At 43.5% G+C, this 18,876-nt stretch overlaps 1 protein-coding gene across 1 annotated transcript in view; it reads left to right on the forward strand.

Moving 5' to 3' along the window:
• Positions 1-18,876, forward strand: part of LOC115376695 (H-2 class II histocompatibility antigen, E-S beta chain-like) — a 34,911-nt gene that overhangs the window by 10,391 nt on the left and 5,644 nt on the right. The window contains exon 3 of the mRNA XM_030076453.1: positions 13,506-13,722. Within this exon, the coding sequence (XP_029932313.1) occupies positions 13,506-13,722 (217 nt within the window). The remainder of the gene's footprint in view (positions 1-13,505; positions 13,723-18,876) is intronic.

Consider the following 18,876-nt stretch of genomic DNA (forward strand, 5'->3'; position numbering starts at 1 on the left):
ATATGGAATCCATCCGTTCACCTTTTCTGCGTCTCACAAAGACACGGCGGTTGGAACCAAAGATCTCAAATTTGGACTCATCAGACCAAAGCACAGATTTCCACTGGTCTAATGTCCATTCCTTGTGTTTCTTGGCCCAAACAAATCTCTTCTGCTTGTTGCCTCTCCTTAGCAGTGGTTTCCTAGCAGCTATTTGACCATGAAGGCCTGATTGGTGCAGTCTCCTCTTAACAGTTGTTCTAGAGATGGGTCTGCTGCTAGAACTCTGTGTGGCATTTATCTGCTCTCTGATCTGAGCTGCTGTTAACTTGCGATTTCTGAGGCTGGTGACTCGGATGAACTTGTCCTCAGAAGCAGAGGTGACTCTTGGTCTTCCTTTGTGGTCCTCATGTGTGCCAGTTTCGTTGTAGCGCTTGATGGTTTTTGCGACTCCACTTGGGGACACATTTAAAGTTTTTGCAATTTTCCGGTCTGACTGACCTTCATTTCTTAAAGTAATGATGGCCACTCGTTTTTTTTTAGTTAGCTGATTGGTTCTTGCCATAATATGAATTTTAACAGTTGTCCAATAGGGCTGTCGGCTGTGTAGTAACCTGACTTCTGCACAACACAACTGATGGTCCCAACCCCATTGATAAAGCAAGAAATTCCACTAATTAACCCTGATAAGGCACACCTGTGAAGTGAAAACCATTTCAGGTGACGACCTCTTGAAGCTCATCGAGAGAATGCCAAGAGTGTGCAAAGCAGTAATCAGAGCAAAGGGTGGCTATTTTGAAGAAACTAGAATATAAAACATGTTTTCAGTTATTTCACCTTTTTTTGTTAAGTGCATAACTCCACATGTGTTCATTCATAGTTTTGATTCCTTCAGTTAGAATCTACAATGTAAATAGTCATGGAAATAAAGAAAACGCATTGAATGAGAAGGTGTGTCCAAACTTTTGGCCTGTACTGTATACACGCACACACACACACACACACACACACACACACACACATATATATGTGTATGTGTGTGTGTGTGTGTGTGTATAAACGTATAGGTGTATATGATGCGTATAGACCAGGGGTGTCAAACTCGTGCCATGGAGGGCCAAGAGGCTGCAGGTTTTCATTCCAACCAGCAACTCCACCAGGTCATTTCACTGATCACCCTACCTCAAAACAGAGAGGCGGGACTAATCAGTGAAATCACCTGGTGGAGTTGCTGGTTGGAATGAAAACCTGCAGCCTCTTGGCCCTCCATGGCACGAGTTTGACACCCCTGGTATAGACAAATGAAGCGGGAGTGATTAACGAAATCATCTGGGGGAAAAAAATGTGTGTGCATGTGTGAGTGAGTATGTGAATGAATATAAGATCACCAGTCACCCGACAGGTGTGCATGTGTGTGCGTGGTTATGTGTGAAAGAGAGAGAGAGAGAGAGAAATATATTAATTATATTAATCTTGACTCTTATTTTATTTTATTGTGTTTTTATTTATTATCATTATTTTCTTCCTCCATCATTCCCAATGATTATTATTATTAGGTTATTCTTTTTCTGTTTTGTTTTGATTACATGTGTATGAGATGTGTATATCGGTAAATGAACATTTGTGATAGCCTGAGGGAATATATCTATCCCATTTGTCCTCTTTCTCTTCGCTCATTTACATATGTGTACATGTGCATATGCGTATGTGTGTGTGTGTGTGTGTGTATATATATATATATATATATATACATACACACACACACATATATATACATATATATATATATATATATATATATATTGTAAGGTCATGAGAGGTTACCAGGGCAGGCTTAGGATGAGGCAGTGCAATAAAACTGGAAACACAGGGCAAAGTCCATTACAAACCCACAGTGGTCATTTTATTTCTCACATTTCAGGTAAAACAGGTGATTCAGGTAAAGCTGATAACTCCAAACAATATCCAAACTCCAACATAAAGTGCCCCTACGGGGTAAAACAGTAATCAAACATTTCTCCTAATTGTCCCAAAAATCCAACTTAAAGTGTCCACTTTCCTGTTATGGTGGGCTTTGCAACAGTTTCTTTCTTTTGTTCTGTGGTTTCCTCCAGGCCTGGCTGTCAAATTCCTTCCAGCCGGGTGCTCTCTGTCCGCGTGCTCTCCCCCGTGTTCTGCTCCACCTCAGGGTTCTTTGTCCTCTCTCAATCAGGTGGCTTAAACACCTACACCTGTCGGAGTGGTGAGGCATTGTGGGGAATGTAGTTTGTGACATGGCGGCCATTTTGGGATGTTGCTGCTGATCCTGCATGGGAATGTAGTGTCCCTCCACTACATGTCCCCTGGCGATGCCACACATCCCTCTCCCCAGGCCTGCCGTCCTCGGCAGGGTAAATGAGGACCAGAAGGCCTCACGTCGGGACAGGGCATCAGCATTTCCATGGCTCCGTCCGGGTCTGTGAATGACAGAGAAGTTATAAGGCTGGAGGCTTAGAAACCACCTAGTCACTCGGCTATTTGTCTCCTTGTTTTTAGCCATCCACTGTAATGGGGAATGATCCGTCACCAGAGTGAACCTTCGTCCCAGCAGGTAGTATTTCAGAGTTTCTAGGACCCATTTTATGGCCAAACACTCTCTTTCAACAGTGGCGTAGTTTCTCTCCCTAGGCAGCAGTTTTCAACTCAAGTATAGGACTGGGTGTTCCTCACCTTCGTTGATCTGGGACAGCACAGCGCCCAGACCCACCTCAGAGGCGTCCGCCTGGACCACAAACTCGGTAAGGACTGGTTTGGAACACAAGGCTCTCTTCAGGTTGCCAAAGGCTTCTTCTGCTGCTGAGGTCCACTTCACCATCCGAGAGTGTTTTTTGGTAGTCAGCTTTGTGAGGGGGGCAGCTATCATAGAGAAATCAGGGATGAACCGTCTGTAATAATTAGCCAGGCCCAAAAAGGATCTCACCTGCTTCTTAGTTGATGGTTTTGGCCAGTCTTGGATGGCATATAGTTTTGGCACATTGGCCTGTTGTCTCTAGGGAAGAAGGAATTATCCATTTTTACTAACCATGATTTAAAATGTCAAGCTTATAGAACTGTAGAGCCTCAACAACAGAGATTTTTTTTTCCAAATAAGAGCAAGGCAATGGACACTAATCTGTTTGTATTTAGGTATTTAGTGTCAAACATTTATTTTATTTTATTTATGTTTCTGTATGGTGTTGTTGATGATCATTTGCTTGTTTATTTGATCAGCTCTACATGACGTGAAATTGCAGTCATAAATGCAAAAAACATCAACTTTCAGGGGCGCCGCCTTGGAGCGCTTTTACGTCCCCACCAATGTCAAAATCAAACCTATGCCCTTGTCTAAGAGTTTAAGACACTTAACTGCCTGTTGTTCGCACTATATTGGAAAAAGTTTAAACTGTTCTATGCAGGTTCAAAAACATTTGTCATTCTTTAAACAAACAAAGTTCCTGCTTCATATCTACATTTGTTTACAAAACAAATTGCCTTAGTGTAATTTTTCTATGCATTGTTTGTCTAAGAAATGTGCTTTGAACGTAGATATTTTATACAGGTGAATTGAATCGAATGTCTACTATTGACGATGGAATAAAACACCAGTACTTTTACTTGTAATTGAGTACAATTTAAGCAGTGTAACAGTACTTGTACTTGAGTACACATTTTGAGTACTCTTTCCACCTCTGCTAAATGGTGAATAGACTAAAAAAAAAAAAAAAAAAGTAAACCCCAAGCCCCACCCAGGAGTTTTTCGGGGCCGTTCAGAATCCCTACCCCGAGGCAGGGCCGTTTTCTAGCCCCTGTAAAAGTTCCGTAACTCTCTCCTTCGAGGGTGGTTCCGGCGGTGGAGACACCCAACAACGGCCCCGGCCCCGTAAAATTACGCCTAAGTTCCTGCGGTTGAAAGGGGCCTTTGGAAACAATCTTTAGCTATTAAATTAAACAGTGAGCTAAAAGAGGCAGGTTTTGGACCAAGCAGGAAAAAATATCACTTTTCATATTACAGCCTTGTGCTTGGTGAACAAAATTTTTTCATGTCACGTGGGGGGCGGCACGAGCGGGAAAAAACAACAAAAAAAAAAAATCAGCACTGCAAATCAGTTTTCTATTAATACTGTATTCATCCGAATATAAGACGATATATTTTCCATTGAAAATGCCCTGGAAAAACACCCTTGTCTAATACTGGGGGTCAAATACACATGTATTGTTGCATATGTAAACCAGTAGGTAGGCTCGCCTGATGCCGTGATTACCGGCGAATGGCCACATTGTGCAGTCACTAATCAACCATGTTGTCTGTGTGTCATTGTGCTGCTGCAGCCGCGTATGAACAAAAGTTGATTTATAATGAAAGGCATATATGGCAGTCTGTGTGCGCTGCTCACCTGTCAGATCCGGCAGACCTGACCTGGTGGGCGCGGCACCGGTCGGCATCAGGCCGGTGCCGCGGCCGGCCCGCCTGATGCGGTAGGAGTAGTTACACGCCAGGGCGCAAGGCAGTAATTTTGCCTAGGGCGGCAACATGGGCAGAACCGCCACTGAATGTATGTGTGTACATGGTGTGTTTGTGTGTGTTAAGACTGGTCTGTACCGCGTCCGGTACGAGCAAAGTTTTCCAACTTACTTTATGTCAGAAACCAGCCAGTTAGAGGGAGCAGACGGTAAAAAAAAAAAAAAAAAAGCCTAACCCTAAGCCTAACCCTAAGCCTAACTCTGCTCAAAAGCAGCGCGTCTGTTACCAGTCAAGTTTAGCAGAAACTCTAGTGACTGTCAGGGATTACAGACCGAGGGAAGAGCGAGCTGGAAAACACCTGACCGCTACTGAAGAGAGACGCCACTGACACCTGAGTGAGTGACAGCTGAGGTTGTCCCTGTGTGTGTGTGTGTGTGTGTGTGTGTGTGTGTGTGTGTGTGTGTGTGTGTGTGTGAGCAGGGCACACGGCGTAGGGGAGGGTCGCTGTGTGTGTGTGTGTGTGTGTGTGTGTGAGCAGGGCACCGCTGTACTGTGTGTGTGTGGGGGCGGCGCGCTGTGTGTGACTGGCCTATCACACAACGTGGACACAGTCAGCTACCCAATGAAGTTTTTTATTCATCACGAGCACGGATATTGACTCGTATTACTCGGATCATACTCGTACTCGGCAAAAGTGCTTTATCCGTACCGGATACTCGTTTCAGCCGAGTATCCAGCTCATCCCTATCTGTTACTGCGGTAACTGACCGAGAGCTTAAGGTGGGGGGGTGGCAACTTTATGGATGGAGGGGTCTTGTTCCCCCTGACCCCCCCGGGATTTCCACCCATGATAAATAGAACCACAGATATAGAAAGAAAGCTAGATATGTCATCGCACTGTTTCAGCACAGTGAGTGACGTGCTGACGTGGCAGCCATCGTAAAGGGGGCATCCCTCCCATTGTGGACAATGCCTGTACCATTAAAATAAATTATAACTCGCTTATTTCTCAACCATTTTTAACGTGTTTTTTTTGTTGTTGTTGTTGTTGTTGTTTGTTACCAATGTCATGACAAGTTATAATACAGGATTTTTGATGAAGTAAAAAATCAAAAATTCCATACAAAATAGGCTACTTTTTTACCCAGAGTAAAATATACTTGATAATTAATTATAATAACAATCAAACCTTTCAAACTAAAATCTTATTACCCAGATATATATACTGTATATTAAAAATAAAATTAGTTTACAGCATTTAAATATATAATTTACTTACATTCTGTATATATAAACACACACACAGTGGTGGAAGCAATCCGCTGTTTTATTTCAATGTACAAAAAACATTTTCACATTATTAGCCAACTAATTATTTAATTCACAGTGTCAGTCACTTGGAGGAACAGAGAAGCTTGTCATAAAATCAGTTTGGATAAAAACGTCGATGGAAATCTGGATTTATCTGACTTAGGCTTTACTACTACTACGACTACTACTACTACTACTACTACTACTACTGATACTACCAGGAGCGCAACTACCTACTTTCTGAGGGTATGCAGACACATTACAGGCACTTTGAATAAATTACACATCTTGCTAAAGCAATTTCTCAATATAAATAATATTTTGGAAATTAATCACTTATCAAGTGGTATCAAATGGCTGTTCCTACACTTCCACCTAATATCAGACCAACCTGTGGCCTTCTCCTGTCGGCCCTGATTCTTTCTCTCTCTTCTTCTCTTCTTTCTCTCTGTGAGGGACCAAGCAGGCAGGACAAGGACTCGCAAGTTAGTTTTGGACAAAAAAAGGCATTTATTTAGCCCAAAAGGTAAAAGGATCCATAATCAATTCAATAATCCAAAAAAACAAGAATACTTAACACAAAGTTCTGGGCCCTAAAATGAGGTCAACTAAACAGAACTTAACTCAATGGAATTGCAACTTAACCTGAACTGAACAAAAGATGAACTGACCTACTACTAGACACACAAGGTGAACCTATATACTGGTTGATCAGACCAATAAACACAAAAAGGGGGATAGACAAGACAAAACTAACTTAACAAAACACAATAGACAAATGTTCAGGTTATTAAGAAAATACAGAAAATAACTAGTAACAAATTATACTACACAATAAAGATCAACTTAATATCTAAACCAAAAAAAAAATAAAACAGAAATGAGGGATTCCCTTCCCCTGGAGGGAGACACGGGTGGTTCCTCCCAATCAGCGTAATCAGGGGATTTACTGCAGCTGCACCCACAGACTCCTCTTTTTCTGCCTGGACCACACACCAAGAGCTAAAAGGTAACTCAAAACACAATAATATTACTAAACAGAACAAATGCTTTAACATATTGACATTAACCGTAATTAAAATGTGCACGCCAACAAAATAGAAACTGTGCAATGTCAAATATTAATAAAGCTATGAGTGTGACGTATGAACAAAAGTCTTATGTGTCCTGTCATTTATTTGTTAGCCGTATGTATGTGCATGGTGACTGCAAAAATGTGCATAAACTAGATAACGAAAAAATAAGGTGATCCAAACAAAAGGTGTGTGGGACACGCAGTGTGGTGCAGGGATACTTAAAGCCTGTGTCGCAGCAGGGCGGCCATCACACTCTCCATCCTCACACCTGAATGACATGAACTTTGCGTTAAGGAGATTTCAAAAACACAACAGTCACACCACATATAAAAAACATGACATTTGAATTTTAAATGATATCCTTATTGGATATCAGTTACTGATTTGACGCTGCATCAGATACATCACAATAGCACTGTAGTGTTATATAGTGTTATATAGGTGTATCCCTCCCAAGTCCTATCATTTGTTTTATGGTTCACCATCTAGTTAAAAAAATGACAACTGTCTGAACAATCAGTGACATGCCTCTGTTATTGATCATATCATTTACACATGCACAAACAGCTGTTAACCCTTTGATGCATGAATTGTGAAATCCTGAGTCCAGATTTTTTTCATGTGTTTTTACTCTTCTTAGGGCATGAATATTTCTGAGTCTCCATACTTCTTTAAGATGGACTGGTATTACCATGTCATTCTACTAGTATTAATATGTTATCATCAACAAGAACTGACAGTCTCTGCATGAAGCTCAATGGAGGGGAGCAGCAGAGAGCATTCTAACAGCTAATATGCAATTCCGCCATAGAAACCACTGCATTTAGGAGAAAATGACTTTTAAACAGCTGCTGTCCACTGTAGTGACCATTATGTGCCAAAGGGTTAAATACAGAAATAATTTTCCCTCCATCGCTTTAGCGCCCCCTCTAGTGCGGCGTCCCTATGGCGCATATAGTGCATACCCACTTTTTGCGCCACTGATACTACTACAGATCTGATCTTTGGTAGCCTAGCAGCAGGCTAGCATTGCAGTTTAGCTAGTAGCCAACTAGTAACAGTAGCTCTAAACATGATTAAATTATGATAATACTTAATATTAAACTAAAAACTATTCTTATCTATGAAAGGTGATTCCCTGTTGCCTGGTTTCAGTATTCCTCTGGTTTGTACAGCCAAACGCTGCACAGTGTGCTGGCATCTCTGCTGCTGGGGCAGGACTGAGGAAGTTTCCCACTCCTGGAAAAGATAAACTTTACAGATTTCAAAATTATTTTCCTTTGACCTGACAGCACAAAAAAAAAAAAAATTAGAGGGAAATTGAGCAAGTAACAACCACAAACCTGTAACCAGCCTATCCACCTGCAGGTTATGGAGTCAGGACTCAGCCCCCACTAGCCTAGCTTAGCCCTCGGCACGCCGATTAAATAGACGTGTCGTATCTAGCTTTCTTTCTATATCTGTGAATAGAACCACTGCCTCCATCTGCTGGCCACACACTGATACCACAAATAATACTGCTACTAATACTAATACCTCTGCAGTAGTCAGTAATATCATTGCAGCAGCCAGTAATACCACTGAAGGTACCAGTAATACCATTGCAGGGGCCAGTAATACCACTGCAGTAACTACCATATTGATCTCAATATAAGACAATATTTTTTCCATTGAAAATGCCCTGAAAAAACGCCCTCATCTAATATTGGGGTCTAAGCAAATACACATGTATTGTACTTGTATATGTTCCATGCTTGAATACAGTACACTTCCCCCGCTCTGGCACAGTTGGGGCCACGGTACGGGCATTCATGCACGAGCACATGCATGGTCACGCACGCAGCACGCGAACGTGGATATGACGTAAATCATGCAACTTTCCTCCTGCCTCCACAAAATCAACCATGTTGTCTGTGTTGCTGTCCGTTCTGCTGCTGCAACTCTGTATAAACAAAAGTTGATTTATGATGAAAGGTATATACAGCAGTCTTTGTGGGCCGCGCACCTGTCAGATCCGGCAGACCTGACCGGGTGGGCACCGCCACCCGGTTGAATGTAGCAGCCAGCTGACATGCCAGTTGGACGCTTTCTGAAGTTACCTCCGAAACTGTTAAGGTAAATGAACATCCCTTAACCCCTTAACCTGTGTCTGATTAAAAGAAACAAAAATGTATTTTAAAAGGAAGAAATGATGAATGTATTTGAACCATATTGATTTATGATGACGTCGGGTCATGCCTGTTGTCGTATTTCAGTGTGATGACGTGCACACTGGGGGCAATCGTGCTTGGGCGCGTTTGGGCTTTAGGTAATGTGAGTGCAGGCCAGCCGGGGAGTGGAGAGAGGGGCATTTTTGCTTTAGTGCGATACAGAGCAAATGGCCCTGAGTGCAATGTGAGATGGTGGCGGTCTCAGAAAGAAGAGCAAAAAAATGCCTACGGCCAGAGAAGGGCTTTTCGTGGTCCACAAACTGGTCGATTCAGCAAGATTGACAGGAGGGTGTGTGATTTTGTGAATGAGAAACGTAGTGAAGGACTTCAACTTCCACTTCAAACAACTTTATTAATCCCACAGGGGGCAATTGATTATGAGCAGCAGGTTATCGTGGTAGCAAACACAGTAAATAGCACACAATAAATAAATTCATAGGCAAACAGACAATCTACAACATCATACGCACAACATCATACACCACACACATTTGGGGCTCAATGTGGAATACAAGAAGGATGAGAACAGGTGCCTACAAGAGAAGGGCTACTAAAGTGCGCTTTAGCTATTAGGAATAAATAAGTAATAAAATAAATACATAAATGAATAAATAGATAAAAGGGAAACTCCTATGAGGAGTTTAAAAGTCTGAGTGCAGAGGGGATGAATGACTTGGAGAAGCGGTTTGTTTTGCACACAGGCAGGGTGTAGCGGTATCACCTGTCACCTGTGAGAGCATGACTGGGGGAGGCTAAAATAGATTCTGCTTTACGGAGGATCTGCTGGTTGCAGAAGAAACTTAAGTCCCTTAATTTCACTGCGACTATCTTAGAGCAGGACTTCACAATACGGGTCAGGCTGTTTCTGTCTTTAACTGAGAGACCATAAAACCAGCAAATAAAAGAAAAGCACAAAAGGCTCTCAATGAATGCTTGGTAAAAACGACAGAGTATAACAGGCCTGACAGAAAAGGAATTTAGTTTTCTAAGGAGATGAATTCTCTGTTGCCCTCGCTTCACAATAAAATCAGTGTTCACATCGAATTTGAGATGGTCATCAAAAAAGGTCCCCAAGTATTTGTACGATGAAACAATTTCCACTTTTTCATTATGTATAATGCACTCATTAGTAATGCCCTTATTCCGTCTGAAATCGATAATTAGTTCCTTGGTTTTGAATACATTTAGCTCCAAAAAGTTTGAGTCACACCAAGAAATGAATTCAGTAAGGGCGCTCCCATGGTTTGATTCTGAACCACGGAGGAGGGACAGCAGTGCAGTATCATCAGAGAATTTAATCAGACAGCTGTCCTCCTGTCTGCTCCTGCATTCATCAGTGTACAGGATAAAAAGTAAGGGTGAAAGGACGCACCCTTGTGGTGACCCTGTGGAGGTGACGACAGGGTCAGAGAGACGGCCATTAACTAAGACTCTTTGCTCTCTACCAGTTAAAAAGTCAAGGATCCATAATGCAAGCTGATGGGACAATTCAAACCTAGACACTAGCCTCTCTATTAGGAGGTGTGGCTGCATTGTATTAAATGCCGATGAAAAATCTGCAAATAGAAGCCTGGCATGGGCTTGTGGCTTCTCAAGATGTTTATAGAGGCTATTAAGAATGAAGAGCTTTGCATCCTCTACTCCTCTCCCTGTCTGATAGGCAAATTGTAAGGGATCAAGTCCCTCTATAGAAGACATGACCAGCCCTGTAACAATTCTCTCAAAGATTTTCATTATTAATGGTGTTAATGCGACAGGCCTGAAATCATTTAGTTGCTTAGGGTTAGATATTTTCGGGATTGGAGTAACAGTGGAAGACTTCCACATATTAGGAATTTGACTGCAGTCTAACGACATTTGAAAGACATGATGGAGGACACTGCAGAGCTGATCAGCACAATATCTAAGTGTGCGCCCACAAATGAGGTCTGGACCAGGGGCCTTCCTTATATTGACCCGCTTTAAAAGATCTCTAACATGATCCTGCTTGATGATAATGTTAGAGTCAGAGGTAAGAGACTCCCTAAGGTGGTAAATGTTATCAGAAAAGTTGTATTTTTCAAAGCGAGAATAAAAGCTATTAAAAACATTTGGGAGGTCTATTATGTTTATTCCCTCAATTATAATAGGGTTCCCGTCACTTTGACTATTTCCTTGAGAAATGGAGGACATTGACTTTATGCCTTTCCATGCTGCTCGCAGATCTCCGCTCGTGTATTTGTGTTCCACTTTGTCCCTGTACGCCATTTTAGCTTTCCTTATCTCACTTCTGACCATTCTGTTAATTTCTTTCTTTTCCTGAGTGTTCCCTGTATAGAAGATACGTTTCTTCATATTTAAGACATTTTTAAGTTCCTTGGTGACCCAAGGTTTATTATTTGGAAATATAGTTATTTCCTTACAAGGTATGTTAGAGGCTACACAAAAGGAAATGTAAGAGGAAACAGTTAATGTCAGTTCATTTAAGTCCGCACATGAGCTGTAGAAGACATCCCAATCTGTACAATCGAAGCATGCCTGCAAGGCGTCAATGCTACTCTCTGTCCAGCATCCTACTGTTTTCAGTGTGTGCACTTGTTTCTTACAGATGGGTTTGTAGATCGGTATCAGCTGGACACTGCTGTGGTAAGACGCTCCAAATGGAGGCTTGGGCACGGACTTAAAAGCACCAGGCACAGAGCCATAGCACAAGTCAATTGTGGAGTTCTTTAAAGTTGTTGTGCAGGTGACATATTGCTCATACCTTTTCAGAGTCTTGTGAATCTGGCACTGGTTAAAATCTCCAAGGATAAACTTAGGAGCGTCAGGAGAGATAGAGTCGAGCCTGTTCGTGACGTCCGCGATCAGCTGGGTGGCTGTTGAGGCGCTGGCCCGTGGGTGTATGTAAACCACAGTGAAGAAGAGCTGGGGAAACTCCCTTGGCAAGTAGAAGGGCCGTAGTGAAATGGTTAGAAGCTCCAGGTCGGGGGTGCATATCTCCTCCCGGACTGTGACAGTGTTACAGTACCTCTCATTAATATAAAAACAAACTCCACCTCCGCAGGTTTTGTTTGTAATGAGAGGCGACCGGTCCATCCGGACAGGGTGCCCAAAGCCGCTGATGTGTAGATCCTCGTTGTTGTCCGAGGCTTTCAGCCACGTCTCTGTAAAGGCCAGGAGACATGTGTCTCTAAACTCACGGTTACATCTAGCGTAAGCTTCCAGCTCATCCATTTTATTCCGAAAGGATTGGACATTCGAGAGAAGGATAGTCGGGAGCGGAGGAAGCCGGCGTCGGTTGTCCAGCCCATGCTTCCTCAGTCTGCGCTGAACTCCTCCTCTCTTCCCCCTCTTCCTCCGGTGCTTTTTGGACGATATTCCACCTGTTGCTGCTTGGATGTCCCTCCGAAGCGAGTGGGGGATGGGCGGAATTATGTTGCCTGCTGTCCGTGGTCGCAGTTCAAGCAGTGTCTCCCGGCTGTAGGTGATCCTGTAGCCGGCCACGCCACTGTCAGCATACAGTCCCCAGGCAAACCGATTAAAAAGAGTCCAAAGCGCTGCAAAGGCGCATAAGTAGATGCACCTCATACTTAAGACTTCCACACTAGCTCCAATGTGATAAAAGAAAGTGTTACAGGACGATCAGACAACTCATATCAGTACCACGACACACAGCTGCTCCCAGGTCGCACAAGCGTGAGCGCCCCGGAAGTCTTGCTGGACCCCGTTACGAGGGCTGTGATGCAGCAAAAAGCACTTGAAGTTGCCACAGAGCTCAACATACCCCGCACTGAGTTTAGAGCTAGCATGGGCTGGTGTCACAGAATGTCCATATAAAAAGTATTTTTCCAAAAAAGGGTCTTGAAAAAGAGGGGTCGTCTTAAAATCAGGGTTTCTTTTATTCGGGTCAGTACGGTAGTAATACCACTGCAGCGGCCAGTAATACCACTGCAGGTACCAGTAATACCACTGCAGGTACCAGTAATACCACTACAGCAGCCAGTAATACCTCTGCAGGTACCAGTAATACCACTGCAGGTACCAGTAATACCACTACAGCAGCCAGTAATACCTCTGCAGGTACCAGTAATACCACTGCAGGAGCCAGTAATACCTCTGCAGGTACCAGTAATACCACTGCAGCAGCCAGTAATACCACTGCAGGTACCAGTAATACCACTGCAGCAGCAAGTAATACCTCTGCAGGTACCAGTAATACCACTGCAGCAGCCAGTAATACCACTGCAGGTGGTAGCAGTACAATCACTAATAACAACACGCAGGGCTCTGAGGATCTAGAATAGGAACAAGTTTGAAAATCCCTGGTTTATCCAGCAGTAGCGACCTCTGGAGGGAGTCACACCCACATAATGATAATGATACTACTGCTACTACTACTACTATTAGTACCACTACTTTTACCACTACCACTACTACTACTACTAATAAGAATGATGTCTCTGGTCCCAGTGGCGCCCTCTCTTGTCAGGCTGCACACGGTGACGCCCCCTGGTGGGAAACACACCCACATGCTGATGTGCAGCATCTACGACTTCTACCCCAAACACATCAGTGTGAAGTGGCTGAGAGACGGAAAGGTCACGACCTCTGATGTCACTTCCACTGAGGAGCTGGCGGACGGTGATTGGTACTACCAGATCCACTCCTACCTGGAGTTCACGCCCAGGTGAGTCCAGAGGCCTCAGAGCAGCTCAGCCGAGCTTCAGCATCAGCACACACCAACACCTGACAGTGTGTGTGTGGTGTTGAAGAAAAACCACTGTAGTCCAATCTAGAAGTTTGCTGTAATGGTGTGAGTTTACTGAAGTATACCGGCACACTGGTGAACTGACCGACGCAGAGGGTATCTGGGCTGAGCTGACCAAGAGCAATGCCAGAGGAAGACCGTTATACAGTGAGTACAGACACTATGTAAATAGGCAGAGAACAAAAGGTGAGGGAAGGTATTGTAAGGCAGTGATCAGGTAGGATGTGATTCTGAATGGGAACAAAAGACATGAAAAGTGTTTTATGTTCACGCCCACAGGATTAAAGGCCAGGGCCAAACGACAGGATGATCCAGTCAATTAACAAGTCTGAATCAATCAGGAAGTCTGGACAAAAAATCTGAAGTTTCCTCTTCCATTTGAGGGACTGATTGAATTGTAGAGGAGTACATGATTTTAGTAGTTGATTTAGTGGCAAAAGGGTTACAAATGCTCTTGAAGCAGGTGATTAGAAGACTAATTCATTAGAAGACTAATGACAATCAGGATTCCAAAACCTCCAAGCGAAGAGTTGCCACTCCGCTCTATTTTCACTGGCTAACAGCAGCACACTGTCTTAGCTTGTCTATTCAGAGAAGAGGTATCACTTTGGCTTATTTTTCATATCAAAAATTAAATAACCCAAGGCCCCTAATTTTCTTTGACCCAGTCAAACAAACTAGTGGTGGTAGGGTTATGTAATGTCTTTGCAATGTTTGACATATGATCAGTTATTTCTTGCGTTGTGGCATTATGGTCTGGCATAAATGTACAATGTACAACAAGCAGCACAATTTTGTAGAGTCGTCATCCTTATGGCGGTCATTTCCTGCAAGAACATGGATATGCCTTTTGCAGTAGAATTTGTGAGATTTTCAACTGCATAAGAGAGGTCTCTTATTTGGTCCAAGGATGCCATGACTCCGTAGCTTGGAATGAGAGCCTAAAATCTTGTCTATGGTGTTTGTGTGTGTGTGTGTTTAAGTCTCTTTTGACAATGTGAACCTCGGGTGGTTCTGTAAGGACTCTCATGGCTGGTATCACGTGACCCAGGCCACATATTCCAGACTATCCTTTAGGCAAATCTTCATAAGCCTTCATACCACAAATCCAGTATACACCTTTTGGTAGTGGTATTGAACAATGATTGATCCTTGTGGCAAAGTGATTATAATCATCATTTGGATTGGATGATGAATTTGGTCTTAGTGGAACAGATGGTCCTTCTGATGAAGAGTATGTAGAGTCACATTTGGATGTTCCCAAGTGGATGTTTCCTTTTCCTTCAATAGATCTTTTTAATGTCTTTGGAACTCTTGTGAGGGTGAGAGGGTAAGGGTGTTGCAGGAATACCAGTTGGCATAAAGTTGACTGCAGTATCGTTGTCTTGTTTGAGGTGGATTAAAACAGGTACATTTTTCTTTCATGATAAACTGAAAGATCCCGTTTGTAGCATTCTGTTCTGCTCCCCTGATGGCTGTGGGTGAGCATGGTGGACCCCTTCTTCTGGGACTCCGGTACCTACGCTGCTCCTCTGTTCCTCCGACAACTGTTGGTGAGTTGGGTAATGTTGGACCTCTACTTCAGGGATTCCAGGGGCTGAACTGCTCTCCAGGGGAGGAAGTCCATCCAAAGGATGTGGCCAACATTCTGTGGTTCAGTAGATGGTGATGAAGAGACTCCAACATGCTGTGTTGGTGGTAAGCAGGACGTGCTGAGGCTTGGACCACCGGGTTTTCAAGGCGTTCTTCCACCGGAACTCTCGGACACAGACCCAGCCCCCTGGTTGGATGCTGTGGCACTGTTTGTCACTAGAAGGAGACTGGTCAGCTTTTCTTTTGTCTGTATATTGACTAAACAGCAGAAGTTAGAGCACAGCAAAATGATCTCATCGACTCATCCATAACATGGAGATCCATCTTCTTCTGCATAGTTGTGCTTGGCACAACCATTGGGCTACCTGTGATAATCTCATGAGGTGTGAGTTTGTGTTTCTTGATGGGTGTGGGCCTCATTGACTTTAAGGCTAGTGGCAACAACACTGTCCATTTTAGTCATGTTTCAGCACACAGTTTGGCTAGTTTGTTTTCAGGGTACCGTTTTGTCTTTCAACTAGCCCTGGAGACTGTGGGTGGTATGGACGATGTAGTCATTGTTTAATCCCAAATGATTTACAGATTTTAGTCATAATTTGTCCAGTGAAATGACTACCTCTGTCTGAATTGATGCTCTGTGGAATGCCAAATCTTGAGACAATGTCTTTCAGCAGGCATTTTACTACTGATACAGAGTTATCCTTCTTGCAAGCTCAGGCTTCGTGCCAGTTTGAAAACATATCAACTAGGGTTGGGAACGATTAACCGATATGACTGGATAACCGATTTTACAGGCAAGAGATATGGCTGTGTCGGTAACAGACTCCTCAATCGATACGAATCAGCCATGAATCCTTAGATGAATCGACTGTAGAGTTGTGGATCGGATATCGCGAGACTGGGAGTCGGTTGCCTGAGGCTTTACAGTTATGGGGCCCTATCTTGTGCCAGACTCCCTAAACCCGTTATTTGCAGATTTAGGATTTAGGATAAGGCGTTCCCCCGTAAAAGTTGCTATCTTGTGCACCTCCCGCTATCCGCAAAACACCTGCGCTACCCGCTATATTATGCATAGGCGTGTTTTGGGCGTTACGCCAGTTAAACCAATCAGTGTGCCAGGTGCCATTGCCTTTAAGGGCAGGATGCGCTATCCTAAATCCTAAATCCTAAACCCGCGATGGAGAGAGGGGGGTAGATTTTCTCAGGGGTTTTACTGAGGCTAAAGCAAGTTGGCTTATATATACATATTATATATTATATTATAGGCGAGTTAATTCGGGAGGTGGAGCCACATGTGTCCAAGTGGACGTGTCACAAGGTTGTACTGATTGAATAAAATCCCCGGGTCACACCACACACACACAAGAGGCAGAGGTGGAACTATGTGTAAACTAATTTATTGACAAGGTAGATTGGGCAAATAAAATATTAAAAATAAAAATATAGCACAGCTGCTGGCTTATGATAAAACAATAAAACGTGCTGGCGTAAGTGTCCAATTAAAACAGTCTTTCCTCTAAACAGTCTATATGAGTAATATACTCAGTCCATTCCGGCGGCGTCCCGGTATCAGTCCGACCGTGTGCGTGGCGAGGCTCCGTCGGGGCGCGTTGAAGCCGCCTGGGTGAGCTCTCGTAACAGCCCAAACTTTTAGGGATAGCGGGTGGTCCGGACCGCCCGCTATCCGCTTTCCCTAAAGTGTGTGCGCAAGATAGCAATTTTAGGGATAGCGCATGAAACACGCCCACGGACACACCTCCAGGCGCAAATGACGGAGTCGGCATAAGGATAGCGGGTAGCGGGTGGCGCAAGATACCGTTTAGGGATAGCGGAAGTTCCTAAATCCGCAATTTGCGGGTAGCAGGTAGTGGCAGCGGATAGCAGGTGGCACAAGATAGGGCCCTTCATCTCTAAACAACGCGAGAGCTCACGAAAGGACTTTCACACATGCTCCGTAACGTTAAGGGGCTTTCACAAAGCGCGTGCTCAGCGCAGACCTCGGCCGCCGCAGCCATTCATGTGTATGTGATCGCGGGACGCGAGGGTGCAGCGCGGAGCTGGTTGGCGCCCTGTGAGGTCAAATCTGGGTGGCACAACCCCTCCAGTCGTTTCACCTGCACCTGCACCACCAAGAAAAAAAATACAACAACTGCACCGGCACCATACGAGTCCAAAAGGGAAAGAAACTTTCCAGGCTACAGCAGCGCACTGACATAGATTGTGTAACAAAGCGAAGAGTTGCCACTCCGCTCTATTTTCACTGGCTAACAGCAGCACACTGTCTTAGCTTGTCTATTCAGAGAAGAGGTATCACTTTGGCTTATTTTTCATATTCAATCTATGTTATCACAGGCATACTCCTGCTCATTCATTGGTAGCTGAATTGTTAGGTCTGTTTGATAAGTAATTTACATTTTTAAAACAAATAATTTAACATATTGTTAAATTATTGGAGTCAAACTTACTGGTAAACATCTACTCCTTCAAGATAATTTATTATGTTCTAGAACTCATAAACATACATTAACACTACATAACGAGTGTTTGAGAAGCATATTTCCTCTGTGCTACAAAAGATCCGAAGTAAAAAGTGCTTTGTTGTTGTCACGGGTCCGGACAGAACCGCCACTGGTTCCATGCCCAGACTGCGGTCCACCATTTGGTGATGCCCAGTCTACATCAACAAATGTTAACTATCGTATTGTTTTTACACCGTATCGAATCGTTTCGAATTGTTCTGTATAAAAAATATATCGTATTTGAATCGAATCGTAACCCGTGTATCTAGATATGTATCGAATCGGCCTCATGCCAGAGATTCCCAACCCTAATATCAACACATAAAAGAATATTGTCATATCACATTTTCTTCAAAAGCTTCAAAAGGTCCCCGAGAGGGAGGATGTGTCGACATTGTGGTCTGTACTGGTTTCCCAGGGTTGAGCTGTTGTGCTGCTAGGCATTGTTCACAGTATATTTGGCATAGGATATAAATCCCAGAGCATACGAACACTGTTTGACACATCCCCCCTTTGCTCACATGCAACAAGCCATGTGACATGCGTGCTAGCCACGGGTACAAGGACTTGGGTGCCACAACACAGCCGTCGTTGTGGACCCAAACATTATTTACATATTTACAACCATGAGAAAGACATGACTCCTGCTCCTTCACATCAGCAGCTTCTTGTAATAGAGCCACATCATTTGGAGAAGCAAAGTCATTAGCGGGTATGGAAAAACAGCTTTACATGAACAGGAATGCCAAATTTTTCAGCTGCTGTGGCTGCATGATCAGCCATTGCATTGCCTTGTGAAACAGGGTCATTGGATTTAGTGTGGGAATCACATTTTACAACAGCAATAGATGAAGGTAACTGGCATGCATCTAATAATTCCCCGATCAAATTTTCATGTTTAACGGGTGTCCCAGAGGAGGTAATGAATCCTTGGTTTGCCCACAGTATTCCAAAGTCATGT

The sequence above is a fragment of the Myripristis murdjan genome, chromosome 18, assembly GCF_902150065.1.
Source record: "Myripristis murdjan chromosome 18, fMyrMur1.1, whole genome shotgun sequence".
NCBI classification, from domain to species: domain Eukaryota; kingdom Metazoa; phylum Chordata; class Actinopteri; order Holocentriformes; family Holocentridae; genus Myripristis; species Myripristis murdjan.